The following is a 25,905-nucleotide window of genomic DNA, read 5'->3' as shown; positions in this document are numbered from 1 at the left end:
TGTACAATGACCTCCGATAGGCCAAAAATGTGCAGGTGTCTGCAAACACATACACATACTGTAGAACCCAACTCTATGGGGATAGTATGAGGGCCAAATGTCCACAGATGGGGGTTGTGCTCACAGCCCAACACTATGCAGGGAGCTTGATCTATGCAAGAGAACACCAAGATTGGCATATTCATCAATGCCGTCTTGTTCTCTTCATAGATGAAAGCAGGTCAATTGTGGAAGGGTCCTTCCAATAGCCCATGTCAATAATTGAGGACTCACCTGCAAACTGTTGTTAGGTAAGTGTTTCTGCTTATGTAACTTTTTACTTATTGTGTGAGAGACGAGAAAAGAATGGTGAATGAATGCAAACTGATAATGTTTTTAATCCTACCTAAAGGACAGGGACTTTGCTGTGCAGTTGCTAACTACATGAAATACCACATAACTAACATGGTATGCCCTGACGGTCCATCTTTGGGGCCCCTTCAATTCAATATCTACATGGTCCCCTAACATGATTGTTAGGTTCTTTGGCTTCTCTAAATTCTCCTTAGATGTGAGTGTGTGGGTGAATGGCTGTTTGTCCTGCTTGTCTCTGTGTTGCCCTGCGATGGACTGGCGACCTGTCCTGCTTGGGATAAGCATGACAGAAAATGGATGGATGGATTCAAATACAACAACTAAGCAGACAATGCACAGCCTGACACTATGGTGTCAACCGGTGACTACTCCTTCATCAAACACAAATGAAATATGGAGGAAGCTTCTGTGTAGGCAATGTCACAGAGCCATACTAGATAGAGCTGCCTCAGAGAATCCTAGAGTTAGTTTTAGGTTGGATTTTAGATATTTGCACTTCACAGATTCAGCAGCTTTATGCTTCTGGCTGATCTCAAATGGGCAGTCTGATTACTCCTGTCTGGCTCCTCTGTCATCCCACATACAGTGGTTCTTGTACGGACTGTCAATAAATATCTAAAGCGAACACGCTTAAAAATCCACAATTAATAACATTCATGTTGTCACCTATTAACATAGAATTAATGTGCAATCATTATTTTAGTCAAGAAAGAGAAGCCTTGTTACCTTTTTCATTTTCATTTTACTAATGTGAAATAAATATGCTAGTCTAGACAGATATCAGACTGGGTTTTATTTGACTTCAATGCATTTTCTATTTTTTATTAACTGTTATATTGAAGACAATCATAATTAATTTTTAAATTTTCATTATTAAAAAATATTCACTTTACTGTTAGCTCCTAAGCAAACTACTGTAAAGTAGGAGGAGTGATCTGGCAGGAACACATCAGTTTCTCAGAGCTTACTAAGAAGCGTAGGGATGGGTAAAAATTATACCCAGTTTAAACCTGAGTAAGATGCTGACACTGTGTGCCATGTTACCAGTGTACATGTGGAAAAGCCAAGAACACAAAAGTGAAATGCTTTGGTTGCAATAACTGATGATTTAATGGTACCTTACTCTCAACCAAAGAAAAAAAACAAAAAGAACTTGGAAAATTTTTATGCAAATTTCAAGGATTTTCATTTCACTTGCGTAAAACTAACAGATCAATGTCCTTTTTGTCCCTGCTCAAAGTATATGCCCTGTTATAAGAGGAAATCTGTATTGAAGAGAACTGGAAGAAGATGGCCAGAGGAAGCTGTAGAAGCCCCGTGGTATTGTTGATGCTAAAAAACTGGGGTGCACCATGTATGATGACTGTGTGACCGACTATGTATGTTTTTGTGTATAAAACACCATCCTGAAAAAAACCCAAACCTTTAAATACCTCCACAACAATAAACTCTGGATTGCCAGTGATCTGATGGAACTACCTGACAAGAGAAAAAGAGCCTTCAGGAAAGGAGACAGGAAATTATTGAGGTGTAAAGAGAAGCTACTTAAGGTCGAGATAAGATAAAGCAATAAGGCATACAGAATAAAGATTCAAGTCTATGGGAGTCTAGACAGAGCAAATGAACTGATTCAAGTCGAAGGGAGTCTAGACAGAGCCAATTAACTGACCAGATTCTTCAACATTTTTAATTTAGAAACAAGTTTGGGGTCCCTCTCTCCTCTCCACAATCAAAAACGGATATCTGCTCACCTTCTGACCAAAAACTTTCCTCTCACAACTCAAATGTTTCATCTTCCACCATGGAACCTGTCTCTGTCATTCTAGAAATAATGACAAGAAGCAACTGAAGAGCTTCAGAGTCCTGAAAACCTGTGCAGTGCAGCTTTGTGAGGTTTTACAAAACCCCTTGCCCTTAGCCTCTATCCATGTACAAACTTTATAAACCAAAACGATTAATAAAGAATAATAATGTCTTTTATTCAGGGTTAAAACCTGATCTCTCTAGAGTTACATTCGTTCTATTTAAGTTGTGAACTGAAATCTAATTAGTTCAGATTGTCAAGCTAAGCCTTTTTAAAACATTTCAACAATAAGTTGTTGGCGTACCTATGATATGAAATAAACATGTTTGCAGAGATGGGGCATGTCGAGTCAACAAGTTATTTTCATGCCTGGTAATTGTTCTGCCCAGCCACTGAACCAGGTGAGTCCAATCTGTGCAGTTAATGAAATTGTCAGATTGGACCCACCTGGTTCAGTGGCTGTGTAGAACAAATACATGGGGAGGGGATGAATTTTTGACTACATATCCCTCATCTCTGCCTTCAGTATTTGCATGATGCTTTTCTTGTGCATCAAAGAAAAAAAGTAGGGTATTAGATGTATTTCATTTGTTGAAAAATAGTTGGACGTTATATCTTTGATTGTAAACAGGATTCTGTAATCATTCATCATACCCATTAAACAATTTGGCTTTTATTAAGAGAGAGCGGGACCAAACTATATAAAGACAAAACAAAAAAGTACACACACACACACATATATATGTTTACACTTATGTATATTAGGGCTGGGCGATATAGAAAAAAAACTTATCGATAAAAAAAAATGCATATTGATCGATATCGATAATTATTGAAAAGATCTGAAACCATATTTTATGTGCAGCTCTGCCTGGACTTTTTATGACATTGCTAAATGAATTTTAATAAAAAACACAAACACAGACTTCGAATTAAATCTTTATTTAACCAACTTTTTTAACCATAACAGAATTATTTTAAAGAAAAATAACTTAAGAGACCTGGGTTATTTTATTAAATACTGACAAAGAATAAACTAAAGTGACCAGAAAAGTGACCAAAATAAATATAACAAATAAATAAAAACCCCCCAACCGCCGCCGCCGCCCCCGTTTCCTGCTTTAACCTGAGTTATTACTTTGAAGTTTCTGGCCCCTCAGGATTTTTATCTCAATTGTTAGAACTACGTGGGAAACTGCCCAGAACTGAAAATATATATATATTTTCCCGAAATTCCCGAAGATTTCTCGGAGGAGAGCCGCGCCGGGGCCTACACAGCTCGTACTCCTGTGAGCGGCTGAGATGATAAAAAAAAAAAGTTGGTTGTGTTATCAGACTTGGTTTTCACTGTTTCCCTACACATTTTACAGATGACTGTGGTTTGTTTTTGGTCCGACTTGCCATGACCGAAATACTGCCAGACTGCCGAACTACAAAAACCCTTCTTTGAAACAATTTCCTCCGACTCTCCTTGCTGCGACATCTTCATGTGCTCTGTGTTGTGGTTTGAGAGGGCGGCGCTTTGTGACGGCGTGCCTGGGTCCGCGATTGTGATTGGTTGGGAGGAAGTAGTGACTAGCATAAACCTACATGCTAGGCTTCACTGAGAAGGAAGGAAAACTGCGTTTCTTTTTTATCGAACTTTTATCGACCCTCTTTTTTTCTATTGCGCCACACGTCTATCGATCAATATATATCGTTATTGAATTATCGGCCAGCCCTAATGTATATATATATATATATATGTTTACACTTACGTTTCTGAGAGATTGAAAACCTTCAGTGAATCCCCACTCACAATTCGATAAGTGATCGGATCATTTTCTCTGTCTGTTGCCTGGAACAAATAAAACTGAGAGGTTAGAGCCATATAAAGTTAACAATGTACAGAGAAACATGACAGCTATAGATATAGGAGTAAATAAGAAATTAACAAGCATTATATAAACTTTTACATTATAATTCAAACATTTTTTGAGAATGAATTCTAAACTGTGCAAACTATGTCAAAATATGCACACTAAATGTGAAGGATAGTATAAATGAATTAATGCTTTACCTGCAAGTTAAGGAGAATAGCTCCAATCCTCATGGCCTCACTGATCTCTAGGTTATAGGTGAGAAGGGGGAAGCGTGGAGGACTCTGGTTGTTGGGTGGTAAAACTTCAATATAAACTGTAGTGATGGAGCTCCTGGGTAACAGAAGAGCACATTTGAAGCAATGATCCGAGTTTCTGTTTCCAGAAATTGTTCCGTTCATTAACCACAACACTTTCCCCATAGTTCAGAGAAAATGTCAAGGTTTAGTCAAAGGATAGCTATCATCAGAGCTATATGTGGATATTTCATACATATGCACACATTGTATCACACTATCCTTGTGAGGACTTTCCATTGACTTCCATTCATGTCCTACTCATTTCTTTTGCCTAACCCAGACCATAGTTTCCTGGCAGAAACCATGGCCTCAGACTTGAGATCTCAAGATGTCAAATAACTTGGCATCATAGAAATGGAAAGGGTGAAGAACAAGTGGGTTTTCGCTTTAAGGCATCCAGGTTTCACTTCAATCTGTCATAATATAAAAAGCTCTCAGCCTTAAAGAAAAGGTCTTAAATTACTGGTCCGTCTTTGTTTCAGCTCTCAATTGCAGTTAGAATATATAGTTAATGACTGAACGGATGGGATCCAAGATGCAACAAACTTTGTTTTCTAAGAAGGGTTGCTCAGCTTAGCATAAAGATAAGGTTAGGAATTTGATCAGTTTGATCAGTTTGAGGACCTATGAGTTGGCTCCCAACTCTTTGGTATAAAGACCACATTTTCAGGGGAACTTTAAAGTTTTCCAGGCATATCTAAAAAAGATACCCTAAGGCATATCCAAAATTAACTAGATAGACGGTATCTCTTCTGGCATGGTAAAGTCTTGGCATCCCAAAGTATAAGCAGATTTCAGAATGGATGGATGGATAGACAAACAGAAAGCCAAAGGGTGATTTTTCATGGGAACTGTTTTGAGATAAAGTTTTTCTCACACTTTATCTCAAAACAGTTCCCATGAAACATTATTAAAATCATTAAGCAAACATGACATCCACAGTCAAACTGAAACTACAGACATGAAAGACCTTTGGATATGACCAAGGCATTGCATCTTGGACAAACTGAAATCAATTAAAAAGTAATGAGATAGAGAGAAAATCTACATATTTTAAAGTATTACTGGCCATAGGATTAGTAAAACAAAGTAAATGCCTTTGATGATTACTAATTTCTCACTTCTGTATGATTTTGATAAGTTGTCATATTACTATACCTTCTCTGGGTGTCTGGTGCATTGTCTGAGGCTTTCACTGTTAGTGCATATGATCGGCCCACAGTTAACGTAACACCAGGCGCCACAGTGATACGTCCAGATCGATTATTAATAACAAAGTCTCCTTGGGCCCCAGCCAGAATCTCGTACGTCACCAGACCATTCAGTCCTTCATCAGCATCTACTGCAGTTAACTGAGAAAACAAAATTAGACATATAGTAAGACAACACATTGTGGCATCATACAACTGCCTTCTATTCCGCTGTTTTTAGTTTTAGTGGTTTAAATTTACAGCTAACATTATTTGTGAAACAGTATTTTTTTTTCCTCAGGTGGGAGTTCTGAGGTTTCATGGCACCACGTGCTTTGCTGCACCGCTATCTTATTTTAATGAGAATATCGGATTATTTCTTTGTAAAAATAGAGAGCTGGTTGAAACTCTTAATTAATGATCACAGTTTAAATCAGATAACATTTACTATAAATTTGTAAAGAAATGGCTACAAAAAACTTTTTTTATCACGACAACGTTATTCAAACTGAATATTTCAAATCCAAACTGAATAAGGAACCATTGCTAACTTCAACTTAAATATTTGGGGAATTCAGCTGCTCTTAATTATAAGCCTTCATGTTGCAGCTGACCTCATATCTTTGAAGCCTTGGAACTTAATCCAAGCTTCAACGACCTCATTTTTCCATGATACTGACATTGGAGTAAAAGTTGTAGCATTAAATAAGCTTTTGCATTCTCAGGGGAGATTCCAGCTCATATAAACTGCTCATGAAATGGGCTAAGCAGTCAGAGCAGACACCATAACCCCTGGCCTCATTTCAGACATGGTGAAGTAACTGTTTGAAAAAAATAGTTTTTTTGTTGTTGTTTTTCTTTCACCTTAAAATGATATGAGAGGTAAAAAGCAAACACTGTTCATGATCTTTAAAATGCCATCACCACAGCCAAGCATGGTGGTGGTAACATCATGTCGAGGATTTTCTTCATTAGGGACTGGAAAGTACTGTAGTCAAAAGGTAACAGTAAGATAAATAGATCTAAATGAAGACAGCCTTGGAAAAAAATCAGTTTGAGACTTAAAAATTAAAATGAAGACTACTGCTTTAAAGAAAGAAAGACTACCGCTTTAACTCTCTCTCTCCATATCTCTCTATATATATATATTCACTGTCTATATATACAAATATGAATTAATTCCTGAGTAAAAAGCATATTTGCTTGATTTTAATAAAATACACAGAGGTCAAAGAAAAACATCAAGAGGTATGCATACTTTAGCAAGGTTCTGTAAATGCTTGGCTTCCATACTACAATTGCTTAGCAGGCATAGAGTAAAGGAATATAGATGGAAAGCTAAAAGGCATTGTAGTAATTATATCAAAACATTGACCCAAATCCATAGAGCACTCCAAAGAGATTTAAGTAATAGAAAAGCAATCCTGCCTTATTTCCAAATCCTGTTGTATGCTATAAGAAGGGTTGATAAATTGCTATCACGGAGCCCTTCCACTATGACTTACTGATGCCAGAGAAAAAACATTTTCTCTGCCATGTCTGTTATGACTGCAGATATGCTCCTGGGCTTTGCCTGTCAACACAATGGGTAAGACTGTTGTGGTTATTCTTACTGAGCATGAAAGAGCATTTGAAAGAGAGATTCTGTGTGATGAGGACAAAGTGCAGAGTGTCTCAGTGGTAGACAAAAAAATAGGAAGGCAAAATAGGAGAGAATGATCGCTCTGGATTGATTACCTGTAGAACTGTCTCCCCTGGCTGCATGTCTGTAAAGACTTCAACACTGTAGGAGACCTGTGCAAACGTGGGTGTATTGTCATTGGCATCAATAACCAGGATGTTGACAGTTACTGGGCTACTCTGCTGGACACCATCTGATGCCATCATCTGTAAACATAAAAAAAGAGAAATACTTACTGTAGATTTTAGAATACTGAAGCCATCTAAACCAGGGGTAAACCATTAAAAATCAGCGGGGTCCAAATAAAGAAAATCAACAACCAGTAAAGGTCCGGAGACATCTTTAATTATAATCTGTTACTTTAAACTGCATTTCACACTAAAAATAAAATTGACCTTTTAAATAAAATATATAAAAAAATAGAAAACTTTTCCATTTTAAAATCTAAAGTTTTTTTTTGAAGTAGAGAACAACAATCTTTCCGTTTGGTATATAGACAATTTCCTGATCCACATAATTTATAAAAAGCCTGAACTGACCATTTGTTAAATGCCATTCTCAAGCACATATCAAGTTGCTCATTCGTCAGCCTGGATCAATATTTATTTTTGATCATGTTCATGGTGGGGAATCCTGCTTCACAGCAATAAGTTGAGCCAAAAATACTAAAAATGTGCAAGGTTATCTTTGAGCACACCATTTCACTTTTCTTTCACCAGATCATCGCGGTTCTTCCAGCAGTCCACACTTTCGCTGCTCTCTTTTTCTCATCGTCTGCTTCTTTCCCATCGCCTGGCTTGCCACAGGTTTGCCTGCTGTGTCTAAAAGTGGCCAGCAGCAGCAACCCAGACTGACACAACTCATTGGCTAATTTGTATCACCTGTAGCCTGGTGCCGGATGCTCCAGAGGGCTTTACCGTACATACAGGAGAAGCAGCGCTGGTGAAATTAGACACTGCTGTCGGAAAAAATGCAGTAATTTATAAATGTTTTGAATTAGGTTGGGTCCGGATTAGCCAGCAGGTGGGTCCGGATCCCTGGTCCGCTAATCTGTGACCTCTGCTCTTAACAAACAACACATCTGCATGTTTCAATAATTTTCAGGCATTATCTGAGTGTGTTACTAAACAAGTTAAACATTATGACCAAAGCGAAGGAATTGTTCATATATTTATTTTAAGTAATTAAAATGAATGCATTCAAAGACAAGAGTACAGTGCTATCAAATAGTTGCCTGAAGGACAGTTTCAAACTAAGCCATCTATGTGTACTTGTTCACTGTAGCTTTCATCTGTAGCGCTCAGCAGAATCCATAACTGTGACAGCAACAGTATACATATATATTTTTGTGAATTAAAGAAATATTTCCATCAATAAAAAAAATTATATGCACTGCACCAAATGATCTTTGTTAGAGTAAAACATGCAGTAAAAGTAAGTTTGCTAAGCTTAAAAAAAAAATAATATATATATATATATATATATATATATATATATATATATATATATATATATATATATATATATATATATATATATATATATATATAAATAAAAGTTTTACTCTTGACAGCCTGGCTCTGTTTCAAAGATAGTCTAACATGTTTCATCTTTCTTGACCTGCGATGCATATAGATGAAATATGTTTTTAAGTTTAGTGCATAAATGTTTTTTTGGAAGTGTTGATGTGGGGGTAGGCCTTTATAAATTATTAGTTTGTTCATTCCAAAACTAGTTGTGATGTGAATCTAGTGACTTTATGTCAATCCTTTGACTGAAACTGTCACCATCAGGTGCAAAAAAAATTACAATAATAAAATAATGGTGGTCAGTAACACAAGTGAACTAAAAACCTGCAAAAATCTATATGAAGTCTTACTAAAATGAAGCTCTTGCCCTAAAATCAACACATTTGATCATGACTGAAATCTGCAGCTTAAGAAACATTGAGATGCCAATTTTTTTTTAAAGAAAACTTTTAATCTGTTCCCAAAGAACCGTGATCCTAAATACAGATTGAAATGAGTGTAAGAATGGATAAAACAGATTTTGGGATACCCTGACCGTAACACTGTAGAAGAATTGTGGACTATGTTAAAAAGTCCTGATCATCCAACAAAACAGTCTTAACAAATAGTAAATGGGCTGGATTTATATATAACTTTACTATTCAAGCTGACCAGTAAAAGCACGTTCAACTAAAGCAAAATCCACCCAGTCACGCTGATATGCAAAGTGGTGGTGCAGGAATATACAGTTAATGTGCCCCTGAGCGCATAATGAAGCTGAAATTAAGCTCACAACTACTTCTCACACTTATAGTCTCCTCAGGCGGTCTAAAGATACCAAGGATAATAGTGATCTATCCAATGACAATTAAACAAGTATTGTTTAGAGCAACACAAAACATGCAGTTGAGAAGTAACTTAATAAAGGGCAATTAAACAAACATTAATGAGGTCTTTATTGAAAATCTTAGCATTTCTGTTAATTTTTAAACCTCAATGTAACATTTAATATGCACTTAATTTCTCAATAAAAGTTATTGAAGTGCTTCACTGTACAATAATTCCACTTCTCAGAATGAACATCATAAATGTTTAAAACACCAGACTCGATGTCATATACAGGTCCAAGATGACTGTATGTAAACCCTGGCTTTAACAGTCACTTTATAAGAACTGAAAAATGTAAAAACAATAATAATGTTAAAGGCCTGCTCATGCCTTCATGGCTTTCTCACAGGCATTGAAGTCAAATGCCGGCATCATAGTGATAGATGAAGGCTCACATCTTTCGAAAGTCTTAGTTCTTTTCATACTCCACATTTTTATTTAAGAATGAAACTTTTCAAAGAAGTTATTCAAAGAACAACAATAACATCACAACAAATCCAAATCCTTCCAAGGCTTTCATTTTCACAGGAGATTTGTGAGTAGGCTTGGGAAAAATAATTTTATAAGACCTTTTCTAGTAATGTCTGATCACACCAACTCTTAAGATTTAGCTTTTAATTTAAAATTTTCAATCTAACTATATGCAAATTGCAACAGATTCTGCAATAGACACATTTTAAAAGAAATCTTTATATTTTATATAAAAGTTTATAGTCTCAGGCCTAAACACAGAACAATTGGCCATCAAGCCTGAGCAGACAACTAAATGGATTACTAGAGAAGCATGCTGGTTCAATTAATTGTTTGAGAAATGTATAAAAGCATACAAATAAAAAACTTTTGACATTCAAAAAGTATATAAAAAATTGTTGTATAAATTAGGACCTCTCATTGTACCTAAAGAAATAAACTAAAGCAATCTGGTAAAAAAAAAAAAAAAAAAAAACATGACATGTTTCACTTTTGTTTTTGATTGTTCTTACTACTGATGTTGGATGCTGATACTTTAACCCAGCAGCAGTTCCATCTACATCTCAAGCAATAACAGCTACTTTCACAGTTCCCAGTTGGGTAAAAAAAAGGTGCAAAGGATCCAGAGAAGGAGCAAAGAAGAAAGAAAATTTAAGTCATCTTTTCTATTGGTCTCATCTAATTCAGAAGATGGTGCTGCTCCCTCCCTCATCAATTTGTCTGTAAAGAGGCAATCGTAGTGACTGAAACTGCAATAAGCCAGCACCAAGTCAAGATTGTGTCAGCTCCATAGTGCTAAAGGCCTGTGCTGAGCAGCTCCAAGAGGATACTACAACACCTCTTCAACCTTAGCCTGACCCTGGCAACAGTTTCAGTGATGTGGATGACCACCTGCCTTGTTCCGGTGCTAAATAAAACTCAGCCAATGGTCTTTAGCGACTATACACTAGTTACCTTGACATGCCTAGGCATGAAGGTCCAATAGACACCTGTTGGTCCATCTGAGAAAGAAAACAAGCAGGACCTCATGCCGTTTGCTTATTGCTTTGGATCTGGGGTTGAAGATGATTTACCTAGTTCAACAAACCCACTCTCATATCTAAAAGGCAGGTAGCACTGCAAGCACTTAAAATTCTCCGGTGTATTTAACACAAATTTAGAGATGCACGATATAATCGGCCCCTTATCGGTATCGGCCTGTATCGGCCTTAAAACTGAATATCGGACATCGGCCACCCCACCGATATTTAACCCGATATTTGATCAGCTTCTGAGTTTCTAAAGTCTAAAAAAAAAAAAATTAATAAATACTACTTCTTCTTCTTCCTCAAAAACTTTTTGACAGACTTAAAAACTTCTAAAGACGAGGGAAAAAATATTGATACATTAAAATATCACAATCTTCATATGCTGATATATTGCCATTTAAAAACACCATATCAATCTCTTTTACTAATGAAATATTGCTATATGTCATCGTTATGCTATGAAATCCCCTGAAAATTCACGAAATTTTGCCATATTTTTATATGTTGATATATTGATGCGGTATCGATCTATTTTACTAACAAAATCTCACAAGAATTTGCAAAATATCATCAGAGTTTGTAACAGAACAATGAAATTTCACAAGATTTTGAAAGTAAAATAGATTGATACCGCGTTTTTAAAAATCAATTTGATATCAGCATATGAAAATATATTTGAGTATATTATTTTTCAAAGTGTCAGAAATGGATAACAAAACTGCTATTTTCAATGACTACTTATTTTTGTCCAGCTTTAACATCAGTATCGATATCGGTTATCGGCTACATGAGTTTTAAAATATCGGCATATCGGATATCGGCCAAAATCCCAATATAGTGCATCCCTACACAATTTAGCCCAATTTACTTTTTCAGAAACTCCAAATGACTCTGGTGGAGGCCTCAGGAATTGAACGTATCAAAGACTAACTGACAAGTAAACCAGTTTGTAAAACTGAAGGGTCAACTATCTAACCATGTAGTGAGGAGCATAGGGGCACATAGGGAGTACCACAATATACAGAGGTTTCACCATTCATTTTTACTCTGCACACCTACTACTTCAAGTACAAAACAGAGTCCTGTCATCGGGAGAAGTAGTCTGAGGGATCTGTAGTCACTGGTGGAATTAAGAGATGGAAAAGAAGCAGGGATCTGGTGAGGCTAGTGATATTGAACAACTGGGTTTTCTGCTTTACACAGAATGCTGAATGAAGTCCCTCTTTAAAAAACTTGACAGTGTCCACTACAATGTCTTCAGACAGGTCCTGATTTTAAAAGTTTTCAGACATTTACTAGTTCTTCTGCTCCAAATGCATAAAAAGACAGATACAAATGTATCGACCAAACCAACCTGAACACAGCACCCTGAACAAAAAGGTCAGTCCTACAGACACACACACACATCCACACAGACTCATTCTCGTCCTGCTATATGTAGGGAGGTCTTGCGTCGACTCCCACTGACTTCCATTGATTTTAAGTCATTTTCAACCATTTCTAATGCCTAACTCTGAAAACTCTGATAACCATTACCAGAAAAAAAAAACCTAGACGCTCTCTAACCCTAAACTAAATTCAATTCACACCTTAGCCCTAAACCTAACAATTAAATAGCTCACTAGGACCAGGAAAAAAAAAGGTTCTCACTCTGATGCCAAGATGGGCCCAACCACACACACACACACACACACACACACACAATTTGTGTAAGTTTCTCTGTTTTAAGGGGAGTTTTTCTATGACTTCCATTCATTTATATGGCCTAACCCAGACCCTTACCCCAAACACAACCATTATCAACATATAACTTGCTCTAACCTAAATTGACTTCTAATTTTACACCAAAACCTAACCCTAAACACAAGAAGAGAACCTTCCCTCCTGGGGAGCAGTTGAGTACCTGTACCTGTAAAGTACCTTTAAATTCCCAAAATCTATCATACTGCTAGGAAGTTTGCTGTATTCTGTCCCCACAAGGTAACAAAGCTGCTAGATGTACTGTGTATAGATCAATATTAGTCAGGAAACTGCTTCAGGGAAATAAATGCTCAACTAATATCATTCATATCTACAATCAGACCAGTAGTAAAAAGTAAAAATTATCCAACACTGACAAGAAAGGCTGGATAATAACTCGACCACATCTTGCCAAGCTAATTAGGAGGATAGTAAAGGAGGTGAGAAGCTGACCTTTTTCAGCCTGCAATGACCTTCTTTTCCAGAGGGAGAAGTCAAGTTTAACAGGACTAGTAAAATTTTTAGAATGGTATTAACAACAATATATTTAAATATATATATATATATATATATATATATATATATATATATATATATATATATATATATATATATATATATATATTTTGTAAGCCTTGAGGGTTACATTGTAATTTTTCAAATAAAAGTCAAAATTATTAAGCAAACAATTTAATTCATAATATACATACTGTTGTCATAATAAACTCTATCAAAGTTTTAGCCTGTAGCTCAGATATCTCCACATCCCTGATGGTTTAGCAGTAACAGGTTAACACACACAGAAGGACAAGTGTTAGACTAGAGGGCTGATTTGAGGATACCTGCAAGGAGCTGGAGACTCACCGTGAAAGTATAAGTCATCTGCTGTTCCCGGTCCACAGGTTTTAGGATCCTCAGGTAGCGGATTATGCCAGTCGGGGTCAGGCTGAAAATTGTGGTGTAGTCATCCAGGGTAATCTTCACCATAGGGTCTTTGGTCTTTCCAAAAGAGGAAGACACCAAAAGGGACATGTAACCATGGTGACACTGATGTTTTATCATCAACCCCCCCCCCCAAGGTAGCAGCTGTGGGACTCAGAAACCTATCACAAAAATATTTGGATGTGAAAACGAGTTGGAAAAAAGTAATCTGCTGGGAGGCGTTTCCACAAAACGAAGTATTAGCTGAAGAAAACCATTAAACTCTGTCAGTTTAGATATATTTAAAATGCTTTTCTGCTTTTAGTGATGCATTAGAATTATTTTTTTGGTTTATTTGTTTTCATTTAGGGAAAAACAATCATACATGTTAAAACCTCAATGATTTTAAATGAAACAAAGTGGAATACGATTTGAAGTCAATTTACAGTACTTATTTGTGAGCAAAACCTTTTAAGAAGATTCTGAGAAGTGGTTTTGAATCTAAACATTGGATCAAGTTTCAAGCATTTGGGTGATAAAAATGCAAAATTTCAAGCAGCGTGATGAAGCAAAACAGAGCTTTATGGTGATGCTCAGTTTTGCAGCATGTGGCATTGATGTATCAAACAAAGCAGATGGGGTTGTAAAAAACATAACTACCTCAGACTTTTGAGCTGCACCTTACATAAACTGTCGTCTAGTTAAAATTTAGACCAAATGACATTTTCTAACATCAACCTACTAAAAGGAAAACTATGTAAAAAAAAAAAAGTTTGTCCAAGTGAAATAGCTGTTTTAAAGTAGCTTTTCAATCATGAAAAGAAGCAATATAAACATTTAATATATATATATATATATATATATATATATATATATATATATATATATATATATATATATATATACATATATATATACATATATATATACATATATATATACATATATACATATATATACATATATATACATATATAAATAAATAAAGGAAGGAATAAAAGACTTGTTGATGGCACTAATGTATTCTAATTTTAGAAATTAAGAGCTCATTATCAGTTGTTATCAAAGTTTTTGTGGAAGTATTCAGTTATAAGAATGTTTGTTTACTAAAACACCAATATTTTATTAAATATTACTACATATATTCCTTCAAACTCAATGTTACTTCTATAATGTCTCAATCTTTTTAAGAGCAGATCCTTTTTTGTCTTTTTTTTTCCATTTAGATGCATATTTTGGTTGAGAGAAAATGTAATAAAGTTTATAATCAATGCTATGATCAATTTTGGAAAAAATAAAATGTTAAAATTTCACCCCAAAACAAATAGTTCTAAGGCATCATTTAAAAAAGACAGTTCTCTAATATTGGAGTATGAAAACTAGTACGTGAGTTTATTTTAAGCAAATACCTTAATAATTTGGTTCTATTAACAAGAGAAACACTTATCTTGGCTTTACAAAAAATACGTGATTAGGCAATGATTTCCATAAAATTACTTTACTGTTCTTTTTCTACATTGAGATGGAGGCACTGAAGACATATGATGATGTCCATTTTATAAAATAAAGATGCAGATTATGATGCTACATTGCTGCTGGCCAGCTTTGACTCATATTCAACAATCCTTGTCCTCATAGTAGTTTGTAAACAACAGGGTCAGGATCTGATTGATTGTACCTGTTTTTTCATTTCGATTTGTTAATCTTTTCCAAAGACCGATTTGGCGGATATTTTAAGAGATGAAACAGACGTGGCTATCCTGTCTTTTCCAATTTGAAATGTATTTGACAGCATACTTTCTTCATTACACTTAAAATTTAAAAACATTTGCAGACCCAACTGCTGCGTTTTTCAGATTCTAAAAACAAACCATACACTAAACAACAAGTCAGATAAAAAAAAACATGCATGGGAAAGTATAACACCCGTAGAGAAGAGTTTCATAGATTTGAACAAAAAAAATAAAAAATACAAAGCACTTCAAACACATGCACATTCAAAATAAAAACACTCTCTTAAAACTACAAAAATCAGGTCAAAATAATCCTCCATCACAACTATAGATCTATTTTATACTTAATCAACTGTTAGGTTCTTCCTTCACCATTTAACAAATTATTTGTCCATGTAAAAAGGGGCTCCAGCAAAAAGCATGCCTAGAATCCATTTGTATTTCAGTAGAGATTCATGCATTAATAGTGAGGATGTTCTGAGTCAATTTGTTGGAGGGTAGAAAAAGAGCAGATTAAGGCTGCTAATCTGATCTCTTTTAATATAACATGTTCTTTGCGTATGCCAACATAAAAGTCAGTCTTTTCTGAGAAAACCAAAGTAAATATGGACATCATAAAAAGCAAAGGCAAGCACGGTGTTCTTAATGTCACTGTAAACATTGCTTTTTTAGTTTATATATGAATATCAAGCAAAAAATTAATATATTGAACCTCCCATGATATACATTATATAAAAAAAAATGAGAGGAAAGGTGATTTAAATATGTTCAGACAGCTTTCTGATGGAGATTTGTTGTGCAAATATCAATACCATCATACCCCCTAAATTTGATTTGCTTGACTGATATCAATACTGAAATATGTTAAGTGACTAGATCTGCAGAGTGTAGATCTGCATCCTTTTATACCATCAGTATTGGAATAAACTAATAAGAAGCCTGTCAAAATAAGTTTAGTTATTAAAATTCTAAGGAAATTTGGTGCAACAAAATTGGGTCAGGACATCCTTCCTTATGCTGTTTGTTGTCACAATGAAAGGCACTCCTTTTACCCACAGGTGTATCACCAGGGGACAGCTTTAAGTGAAAAAAAAGTGAATAGATGAATGGTCACAAAAATACATAAAAATAAAACAAAATAAAAGTACAATTCAATCTAATGAAGAAATGGATATGTGTAATGTATTTGATAAATATAGAAGAAAAATAAATACAAGCAAAATACATGCTAGAGCTAAATTAATAAATTAATCCTTATTTAGAGAAAAATATTGAGTAAGTAATAAATGGACAAATTAATAAAAGAATTATGCATGACAATAATACTTATGTAATGAAATAATTAAAAGAAATTTAGAATAACATTTATATATGAAGAAATGATCAAACAAATAAAAAGATGTAATAAAATAATAAATCAAAAAATGAATGGAATAAAAAAAAATACATAAAGAAATGAAAAACTGAATGAATACAAAAGAACATAAAATGCAATATGTCATAACTATGTATGGTGTAGCTTATAGAGCATCTAACGTGTTAAAGGGCTTTCTGTATTCCTACCTCTTCTATGTCATTATCCAAAGCAATGATCCCTAGAGGGGCAGTGAGGTTGGAACTGGCAGAAATAGTTGTCCCCACTGGGGAGGACTCGCTCACGTATCCCTGATAGGAGGCGAACTGAAAATATGGCGCCTGGTTGTTCTCATCCAGTATTTCGATAATGAGGTCAGCATAAGCTGGTAAGGGATGTCCGTTGTCCTGTTCTGCCTGGATGGAAAAAAGTACATAGAGGTTATAGTTTGAGAAATTTCCACAGTATAGATATAATGATTTACAATTTACAAATGGTAAATACAGAATAACATATATAAAACTTTGTTTTTTTTTTTTGTTTTTTTTTTCAATAAGAGATTAAGCTTTATTTTCTAAGTTAAAAACAGTGCTCCAGCAAGTACTAATACTCGTTAATTACAATGGCACTTTATGAAAATGCCATCGTTTGAAGCAGAGAGACCATAACTACTTGCAATTTCATTTTGTCAAATGATTTGCTACCAAGAGAAGGGGAATCTCAGGAAATGGTACAGTAGCTGAGTCTAAAAGTTAAAATTAACCAATTAACTATTTAAAACCTGCTACATCAAATTCTACTGTATATCCCTGTTGTGGTGAAGTCAATTTTGAGTCTGAGATCTTAGTTTGTTTGCAAAGTTTCAGTTCTGTCTTGAACCTTATTGATTTACAATGCAATGATCTGATAAACACAATCCTCACTAATCTCCTCACCATATTGATTTATTTTCTCCGAAAACTGAACTGTTGCTGTCTGTGTGGACAAAGTAACACTAAAGTGTTAATCTTGCAATGAAGCTGGGGAAAACAAATAAAGTTGTCCAAGTTCAGATATTTTTAAATCTCTTCATAAAATTATTTTCTTAAAGCCAATTTAGATTTTTCTGATTTTCTCAAAATTCCCTTTATATTTTATTGGCTAGTTTATTGTTCAAAAACAGCAAAGGTAAACTATTAACACTTTCACATGTGTCAAACATTTTGCAAACATGTCCCATGGTGATGCTGGATGTCCAACATATCACAGTTGGGTATCCAAATGTAGAGTTGAAGGCCTTATCTTTACTCACTCCACTGGAGTGGAACTGACTTCCAATCTGTGGTCGTAAAGAGCAGCTCTTACTGCAACAAAATGTGAAAGCATGTGTAACAAAACAGATGTCCTCTGTTTCTCAGGAAAATGTGATTTGACAAGATGGTAAGCCTATCATTTTTTTCCCAGCTTTTTTTTTTTTTTATTGTCATAAGACTTTCACAACTACAGAGCAACGAAATTTACTCTGTGCATTTAACCCATCCCCTTGGGGAGCAGTGAGCTGCTATTGTGCAGCAACCGGGGAGCAGTGTGTGGTCTAGGGTCTTTGGTCAGGGACCCAGAGTGGCAGTCTATGGGAGTGGGGCTCGAACCTGAAATGGCTCAGAACATTCAGGCTAGATGGATTTTGTTTAGGATTTTCAAGTATTACCACAGATTCTAAAATAATTTTACAGTGTGTGAAAATTTGACTGGATCATCACAGCCCATAGAATGTTTTTATTTAAAGTTGTATAATACAATTCTGGCTATTTTAGGTAATTTTTAAGGAGGAACCTTACCTCCATAAAATATGATTTCTGAATGGCAAAAAATAGTCAAGAGTTCCCATGAGCAGTGAATGTAGTTTTACATATTGTGATAATGATGAGAAACCAGTGGCAAACTAGCAATAAGACAGCAAACTTAATTATCATTGTGAAATGTTAGGCTTAATAGAAAACAGGTTGGTGAAGCCAATCTTTACAGCTCCTCGAGAATTACCATCGGCCTATGAGCTTCTTCATTGATCTGTGCTCTCAATCTTTATAGGTTTGCATGTGAGCCATACTTTTTCCGTTTTAGAGGCACATCCTAAAAACATTCTATAAGATGGTTCAAAGCTTGGGATGTTTTTTTATAACCGAATTTAGTTTCAAATATTTCTATGGCTTTATTTTTTAGCTGTTAACTGGTGTCTCTGTTTTCGGGACACTTTCACTGATGCTAAACGAGAAACATCAGAGACCTTCACAACGTATATGTATTCATACTAAGGTAAACACAGCTGGGCTCTATAAAGACACTGTGAAGGAAACTTGTTTATCATAGCAAGCAAAGAGAATACAAAACACTTGTCTTTCATTAACAAATCTCAATTAAAAAAATAATTTAATAAACTAAACAACTTAATTTACCTTCAAAGCTATGCACTTCAAGCACTATTCAGGTGAAATGTAAATAATTTCTGCTTGTCAGGAATTATTGGCCAAGCGTGTTGAGATTCCAATTTAGCTGCTGCATACATATTTAATTTCAATAAATCAGAGTTGGTTTGAATATAACTGGTGCACAAAGTGAAGGAGTTTTCCGAAATTGGCCATATAAGTGTCCTAATTTAAAAGTCAAAATATTTTATAAACAGTTAAAGTGCAATTTAGCTGTTAATGGAGAAACACTGTTTAGTATGAAAACAGTTCTAACAAAATACACGTAACTTTCATCACAGTCCAACACAGTAATGGAAAAGTGACAACTGTATCAATGTATGAATATTGCTTGAAGGGCAAAAACTGTTGACTCTTCCCCCTGCACAACTGGTGGCTAACACAGTTGCTTTAGGAACAATATATTGGAGTAAATCAGGAATGGCAACCTCTCAGAAAAAATGTTAAAAAGATGCAAATTATACCTGACACTAACAAAGACCAAACTAAATGAATATAATACACTTAAGCTGCTGCTTAAGTCTTTCTCCCACTGTAAGCACAAATGTCACAACTGCCACCCACACCATGGAAGCTTCATAAATGTTAAGGCTTTGAAAATCCAGATGGAGAGGGGGAGAGAAGCAACGTCATTTTAGGTTATGACCTGGAACTAATTTAGCAAATTAGCTTAATTTCTATGGCGTTGTGTTACAGAATGTAGATTCCTTGTGCATCCAAATGCCAGAAAATATAGGGCCAAGTATTCTCTTTGTTGCGTGTGAGTGCTCTAATTTACAGTGCTGTAATAGTATTTACCCTCTTATAGATTTTTTCTCATTTATTTCTTTGGTTACACATACAGTTTAACATAATCAAAACAAAATACTATCAGATCAAAATAACCTGAGTTAATATAAAAGGCTGCTTTGAAGTAAAGGCTCCATTTATGCAGAATCATTCCAACCGGTCCAAACTTTTAACAAAATACCAACAAACATATATTGCTTTTAACCTTTTAAATTATTATTTTTTTGTTTGCCTTTAACAGCTGTCTTTCTGCTGTATTACAGTGCAATTCATTCTAAGTTTGCAAACTGATCACCAGACATTCTCTATTATCTCACTATCACACTACTTTGACCATGTTTGACTGGCATTCTGTCTTTTGGAAATGCTTTCATTTTTTTTTTTTTACATCATAATAAAATCTTGGTAGTCATCAAGGTTTTTTTTGGCAAATGTGTTACAGACCATGGTTTTGGTTTTGTTTAGCAGTAAATGCCAGTCTTGCCTAATTTCCCTCTTACTATAAATTATGATGAACACTGAACTGAGGCGAGAGAGGCTTGTTTGCTTTAGATTTGATTCTGTTTATTGAGGGTTTCTGGATAGATTTTTTTTTTTGGACTGCTTGGTAAATTTGGTAGATAGATCAGTGGCCTCCAACTTTTTTTTTTTACCGGTTTAATGTCAGACAATAATAATAATAATGATAATGTTAATAAACTGAGTATCCATGGGTATCTTTACTAGAAGCTCTTGTATCTTCCTGCCAACCACAGAACATGAATTGAATCCTCTCCGCCTCAACACTCTCTGGTCAATATAGACATGTCACTAATTTTAAAGAAGGTCTAAATTCAGTTTTATCATAAATAAACAAAGAAATTTGAAATGTTGAAATGTCATATTTCAAATTTATGTGGGTTACATTTTGAAAAATTTGTATAGTTATCTAAAACATTAAATTTTCAAAACAAAAACAAAGAAAATCTATTTGTTCCAACAATCTTCAATCTTTTGAAGGGTTTTTTCACCTCAACATTTTGCGCTTCTGATTAAGCTTCTTTTAAGTGAACTTCACATCTGTTATTTCTCTATCATAGTGTTATTTCAGACTATGCTCCTCAATCTTGAACCATTTTCCCTTATCCCTGTGATAAAGCACGAAAACCCACAGCATGTCAAACCAGAGATCCAATCTGTCCACAAAAACACCTGAGGGGGAAAGCGCTTTCATTTATGGGCATGATGTGCGCTCAGCATCTACACACATGCACTCACACACACAGCCATTTAAACATCTCTGTCTATAAGAGCTAAGACAGAGCGTATTATTACCTGGTTCCCTGGTGATTTTACTCTTTAATGTGTCCTCATTTTACAGAGGCACTGCTCAATGAGCCATGCTCTACAGCAGCAACACAAAGGCCAATTTTAAAATTCAACGCAAACAAAAGGCGCCATTCATCAATCAATCTTGATTTTCCTGTCCTGATTCCATCACTGTGTAAGTGTTGCATGGCTCCTTTTCTTCTCCCTCTTTTCATTTCTTTCCTCCCTAATTTTCCAAACAGTTTTTCTCCATCTCCAAGTCCTATCGGTGGATGTGCCTCTATCAAGATCAGTGATGACCACTGAAGAAGAACAGATGTGCTTCCTGCAACCGGACTCACAGTGTAACATATGCTTCCAGGAAGCATTAGGGATATCTGCTGCATACAAGGAAACCATCAGTTCTCATTTGCCGGGTTTTCCTGAGTTCTCAATCTCCTTTAAATGACTTAGATAGATAAGGCCCCTAATATTCACAATATGGATACCTCTTCATCTATCATCGTTTCCCCCTACCTCCCCTTTGAACTTCCTCTCTTCCTATATTCTCTTCCTATAGTTCGCAGCCCAGCACACACATGCAAATGCTCATATATAATCAATTTGTCTTTGTGCTTCATTTTAAAATTATATTGTTCTCTCATCTCTTTCCTCACTAGCCATCCTACCTGCATAACAGGTAGAAAAGTGCTCGGAGGTGCCTTGAGGTTAGCAACAGAAAGTTAATCCACACTGCTGCACTGCCCCAACAACACCGAATGCTCTCTGCACATATTTATGATTCAGAGTGTTAAAGCTGCCTGTTAAGTCAATAAATCATAGCATCTTTCACTCTCATGTTTCCTAAGCAGGCAAAGATAAGCTTACTGACCTTCAGGACTTGGGTTATCTAGGTAGAACAGGTGAACATAAACAGCAAGGAATAAGGTAAACTGTACGTATATTAAACCAAGTCTGATGGCAACACATTGAGAGTATGAGAGAAGTATTTAAGCATAGAGTAGGGGATGCAACTAATAAGGATCAGGAACAGTCTGTCTTTACATTACATATAGTTTAAAGAAAGAATAATTTAGCTTTGAACAGATTTTGTAACATTTTTGATATTAAATTTAAACCCTCATAGAAATTCTTGCATTTAATCTTTAGATTAAAACACCAGTGTTACCATTTTCAAAGCACTTACTGTACTCAAAAAGCACATTTTAATTGAAGTTCTGACCTTAATGATAAGTGTGAACCTCTGATACAGGTCCCGGCTAATAGGTTTCAGAACAAGCAACTCTGCAGTGGTCCGGTTCAGGGAGAAGTACTCTGGATATGTGTTCGGTTGACCTGCAAAAAGGAAAGGCAGCACCAGCAACATCAGAGTAAAAATTCAAAACATAAGTCATGAGATAACTGACCTAAAAGTACTTTTTTTTTTCATTAAAGGTAAAATAACCTACCAACCAAGATGTAATAAAGAATGCCAGGTCTCTCTGATGGTGGCTGTATGTTTCTGTCCATGTCCACAGCCCGGATAGGTGGGGTCACATTAAGTGGGTTCAGTTTAGTCTGCATTGAAGGAGAAGATGAGAGTCAGAAACAAGAAAGAACATACATTTAGATTGGAACATACATTTCATGTATATGGCATTTTTTTAAGATTTATATAATGTAGCCAAAATGTCTCATCTGATTAAATGTAAAATGTATATATTGCAGTTGCCTACCAAAAATCCCAACCACAATTTCATAGAAAATATGTGAAGGGAGCTAAACATTAGGATGAGGGAAGAAGGGCTGAAATCTTCAGACTTGGGAGCCCATGACTAGATAGCTCCTCAAAATAGCAGAGGACACATGTAAAAAGTTGGAAAGTCAGCAATTATAAGAAGGGAGTGACTCTTATAATGGTAATATAATGTCATTTATTTCTTTTTTTAACTCCAAGTTGTTTTTAAAAGATTTATTACTTCATGACACTTGCCTTTTTAATTTTCCATTTAAAAAGCTCTTGGCTGAATGGATATGCTATGCAACTCGACTGTCTTATTTCATTCCTTTGTATGTGACCAATGTATTGTAAAAACAAATTAAAACTAATTAAAAATTAGAGTTAAGCATTAAACATAAAAAATATTTAAAATCAAAGTACCTTTATAAGTTAATGGTAATATTTAAATTTGTTTTTAAAAAAACAAACAAAAACATGTCTTTAAATTTAACTTTCTTACCCTTTAAATATTTTCTATATACTACTGTGCTCTTTTGTTTCGAAGGGTTTGCTTTGGAAAAAAACAACACTTTTCAGTGTAGACAATGTTACTGAAGAAAAGACATTAATTGTTGACTTTTTCCCATAAGATAAAACTGTCAATGTGTAAGCTAGAGGAGAATGAGACTTAAGAAGCTGTTTGAATATAGGTAGTATTTTCTGTTCGAGATTTATCTGGCTGTCATAGAGCATGAGACAGAAAACCTTTCATCTGATAACAGATAAGCTGAATGGTTGGCTGCCTTTTGAAAAGATTAGAGTCAAGGTAGTGGTCCTTATTTTTTAAACTCTATTTAAAGTTACCAATGTTAAGGTGATGCTAGACAGGTTAGAGCAGCTAAGTGTAATACTAATTGAGATAATTGTTAATTCAAAATCCCAGACCCAGCTTCAGATTTACAGCCTAGCTTTCATTGGGTGAGAGGTGGGGTACATCCTGGAAGGTTTTACAATCCATCACATAGTAACACAGAGACACAAATGACAAACAAGAGCACATACAGCTCAACAAAGGGCAATTTTAAGTGACCAAAGCAACCTTGTAGTCCTGCTTTTAAACTTTAAAGAAGTGGGAGTGCACCGGATAGACTCAAGTTTTGCAGTGACTTATCTCTCATAGGACATTATGCTACACTCCTTTTGGCTACTTATCCTGCTGCGGCTCATGCAAACAGCAAAGCACATATTTACTATAGCCCCTCTTCTACAAAAATTCACTAACATATGATTAAGAGAAAGTATGCTGAACACTTTGGGCTCAATAATTGTTCTCTTTATGTAAAATGCCTACATCTTGCTATAATAGTATGTGCAAGCATGCAAATAACGGCCTGTGATAAACCCTCTTAACACAGACAGAGGCCAGGCAAACAGCTCCCTGGTGGAAGACCTTCTCCCTGAGGGGGTATATTTATATCTTTCAGCTCTGTAGTAATCCTTACACCCCTCACCAATCAGCCCTCTTGCTTTAACACTGTATGGAGGTGTACTAAATCAAATCCTCCTAGCTCTGCACAATGATGATTAGCTATAATACCCTCCTCGAGCAGTCATTATCCAGGGGACTTCACAGCCCACACAGCATACCCCCAAGACAAAAAATAAATACGGATCAACTTAATAATGCCAGTCTCCCTATTGTAATTAATTATATTCTCTCATCAATTACTGGAATACAAATCTCCCAGTGGACAGACATGCTAGCATAATGGTTACGCAGCAGCAGTGAAAAAAAAAGTGAATGAAAACTGTAAAGCCCATGTTGATTACTCATCTTAAATGCTCAAAAGAAATCTCATAAGTGCCTGTTTCTGGTGCTTAACAAATACCACGGGCTTCAAAACACGGGTGGTGCAATTCATTAGGAAACATTCCGGCATGCATATCAGTATAAAAATCACAACTAAAAGAGTCTTTGAAATCTGCTGACATGAAGCTTGACAAGTAAGAGTAGAAACTCTATGCACACTTGTAGGAAAAAATAAGGCAAAATGTTAGGAATTGACAACATTTATAAAAATGATAAAAATAAAAAGCAATAAAAACTTGGATACAAAGCGGGGCTGGAGCCCCCTGATCAATAATAATGTCAATCCCTATCTGTGGCTGTATCAGAGTCAAAGTAACCATGGTGTTAAAGGGAAGAACAAACTATTTTTAACAGATGTATAAAAAACATAGCCATCAGTTAAAGCGCAAAAGTCAGACAAAAGAAGATGCAGCTCAACACTCTGGTTATTGTCCAAACCCTGATAATTTCCATCTGATTAGTTAATTCAAACAACAATGAAAAATAAACGAAATATATGGTGATACATGCTCAAGAATTATTAGTCACTAATGCTGATGATAATTTTTTATGCTGAAACTGTTGAAATGTAAAATGATGTCAGGCCATGTCATATTCCATATTTCGACATCCATTTGCATTCTTAAGCTCAGATACAGTATTTCTGTATTTAAAGAACATTTTATTTGAGCAACCCCAATGATCATTAAATGGAATCCATGTAATCTTTATGCCAGTTTATGAAAGTTTACATGGGGTATTTTCACCAGTGCATGCAAAAATATAAAATATCTGATCATATGGAGCACTGTGCAGGAATTAGTGAAATACATCCTGAACAACGATTAGAGAGAATACTGTACCTTTACAGTAAGATATTTTTGTTTTGTCATTTGTCAAATTCTGTCTCTGTAATTTCAAAAAGAATTAAATGCAGTATTTGATAATTTAGTCATTTTTTTCCATTT

At 35.2% G+C, this 25,905-nt stretch overlaps 1 protein-coding gene across 10 annotated transcripts in view; it reads right to left on the bottom strand.

The window, feature by feature from the left end:
• The window catches only part of LOC119790846 (protocadherin-15-like), a 308,278-nt gene that overhangs the window by 118,292 nt on the left and 164,081 nt on the right, over positions 1 to 25,905 (bottom strand). For 7 of the 10 annotated variants that reach the window (XM_038296569.1, XM_038296568.1, XM_038296570.1 and 4 more), the window contains 9 exons: positions 22,838 to 22,946; positions 22,612 to 22,724; positions 17,040 to 17,246; positions 16,533 to 16,553; positions 13,687 to 13,821; positions 7,244 to 7,393; positions 5,475 to 5,668; positions 4,218 to 4,350; positions 3,916 to 3,995 (listed from right to left, as the gene is read on the bottom strand). In XM_038296569.1, the coding sequence (XP_038152497.1) occupies positions 3,916 to 3,995; positions 4,218 to 4,350; positions 5,475 to 5,668; positions 7,244 to 7,393; positions 13,687 to 13,821; positions 16,533 to 16,553; positions 17,040 to 17,246; positions 22,612 to 22,724; positions 22,838 to 22,946 (1,142 nt within the window). The remainder of the gene's footprint in view (positions 1 to 3,915; positions 3,996 to 4,217; positions 4,351 to 5,474; positions 5,669 to 7,243; positions 7,394 to 13,686; positions 13,822 to 16,532; positions 16,554 to 17,039; positions 17,247 to 22,611; positions 22,725 to 22,837; positions 22,947 to 25,905) is intronic. The other 3 variants (XM_038296571.1, XM_038296578.1, XM_038296575.1) reach the window with 1 other exon arrangement.

The sequence above is a fragment of the Cyprinodon tularosa genome, unplaced genomic scaffold (genome assembly GCF_016077235.1).
Source record: "Cyprinodon tularosa strain WSP-4 unplaced genomic scaffold, ASM1607723v1 ctg372, whole genome shotgun sequence".
Taxonomy (NCBI): Eukaryota; Metazoa; Chordata; class Actinopteri; order Cyprinodontiformes; family Cyprinodontidae; genus Cyprinodon; species Cyprinodon tularosa.
Note: the sequence above shows the minus strand (reverse complement) of the source record. Positions and strands in the feature narration are given on the sequence as shown.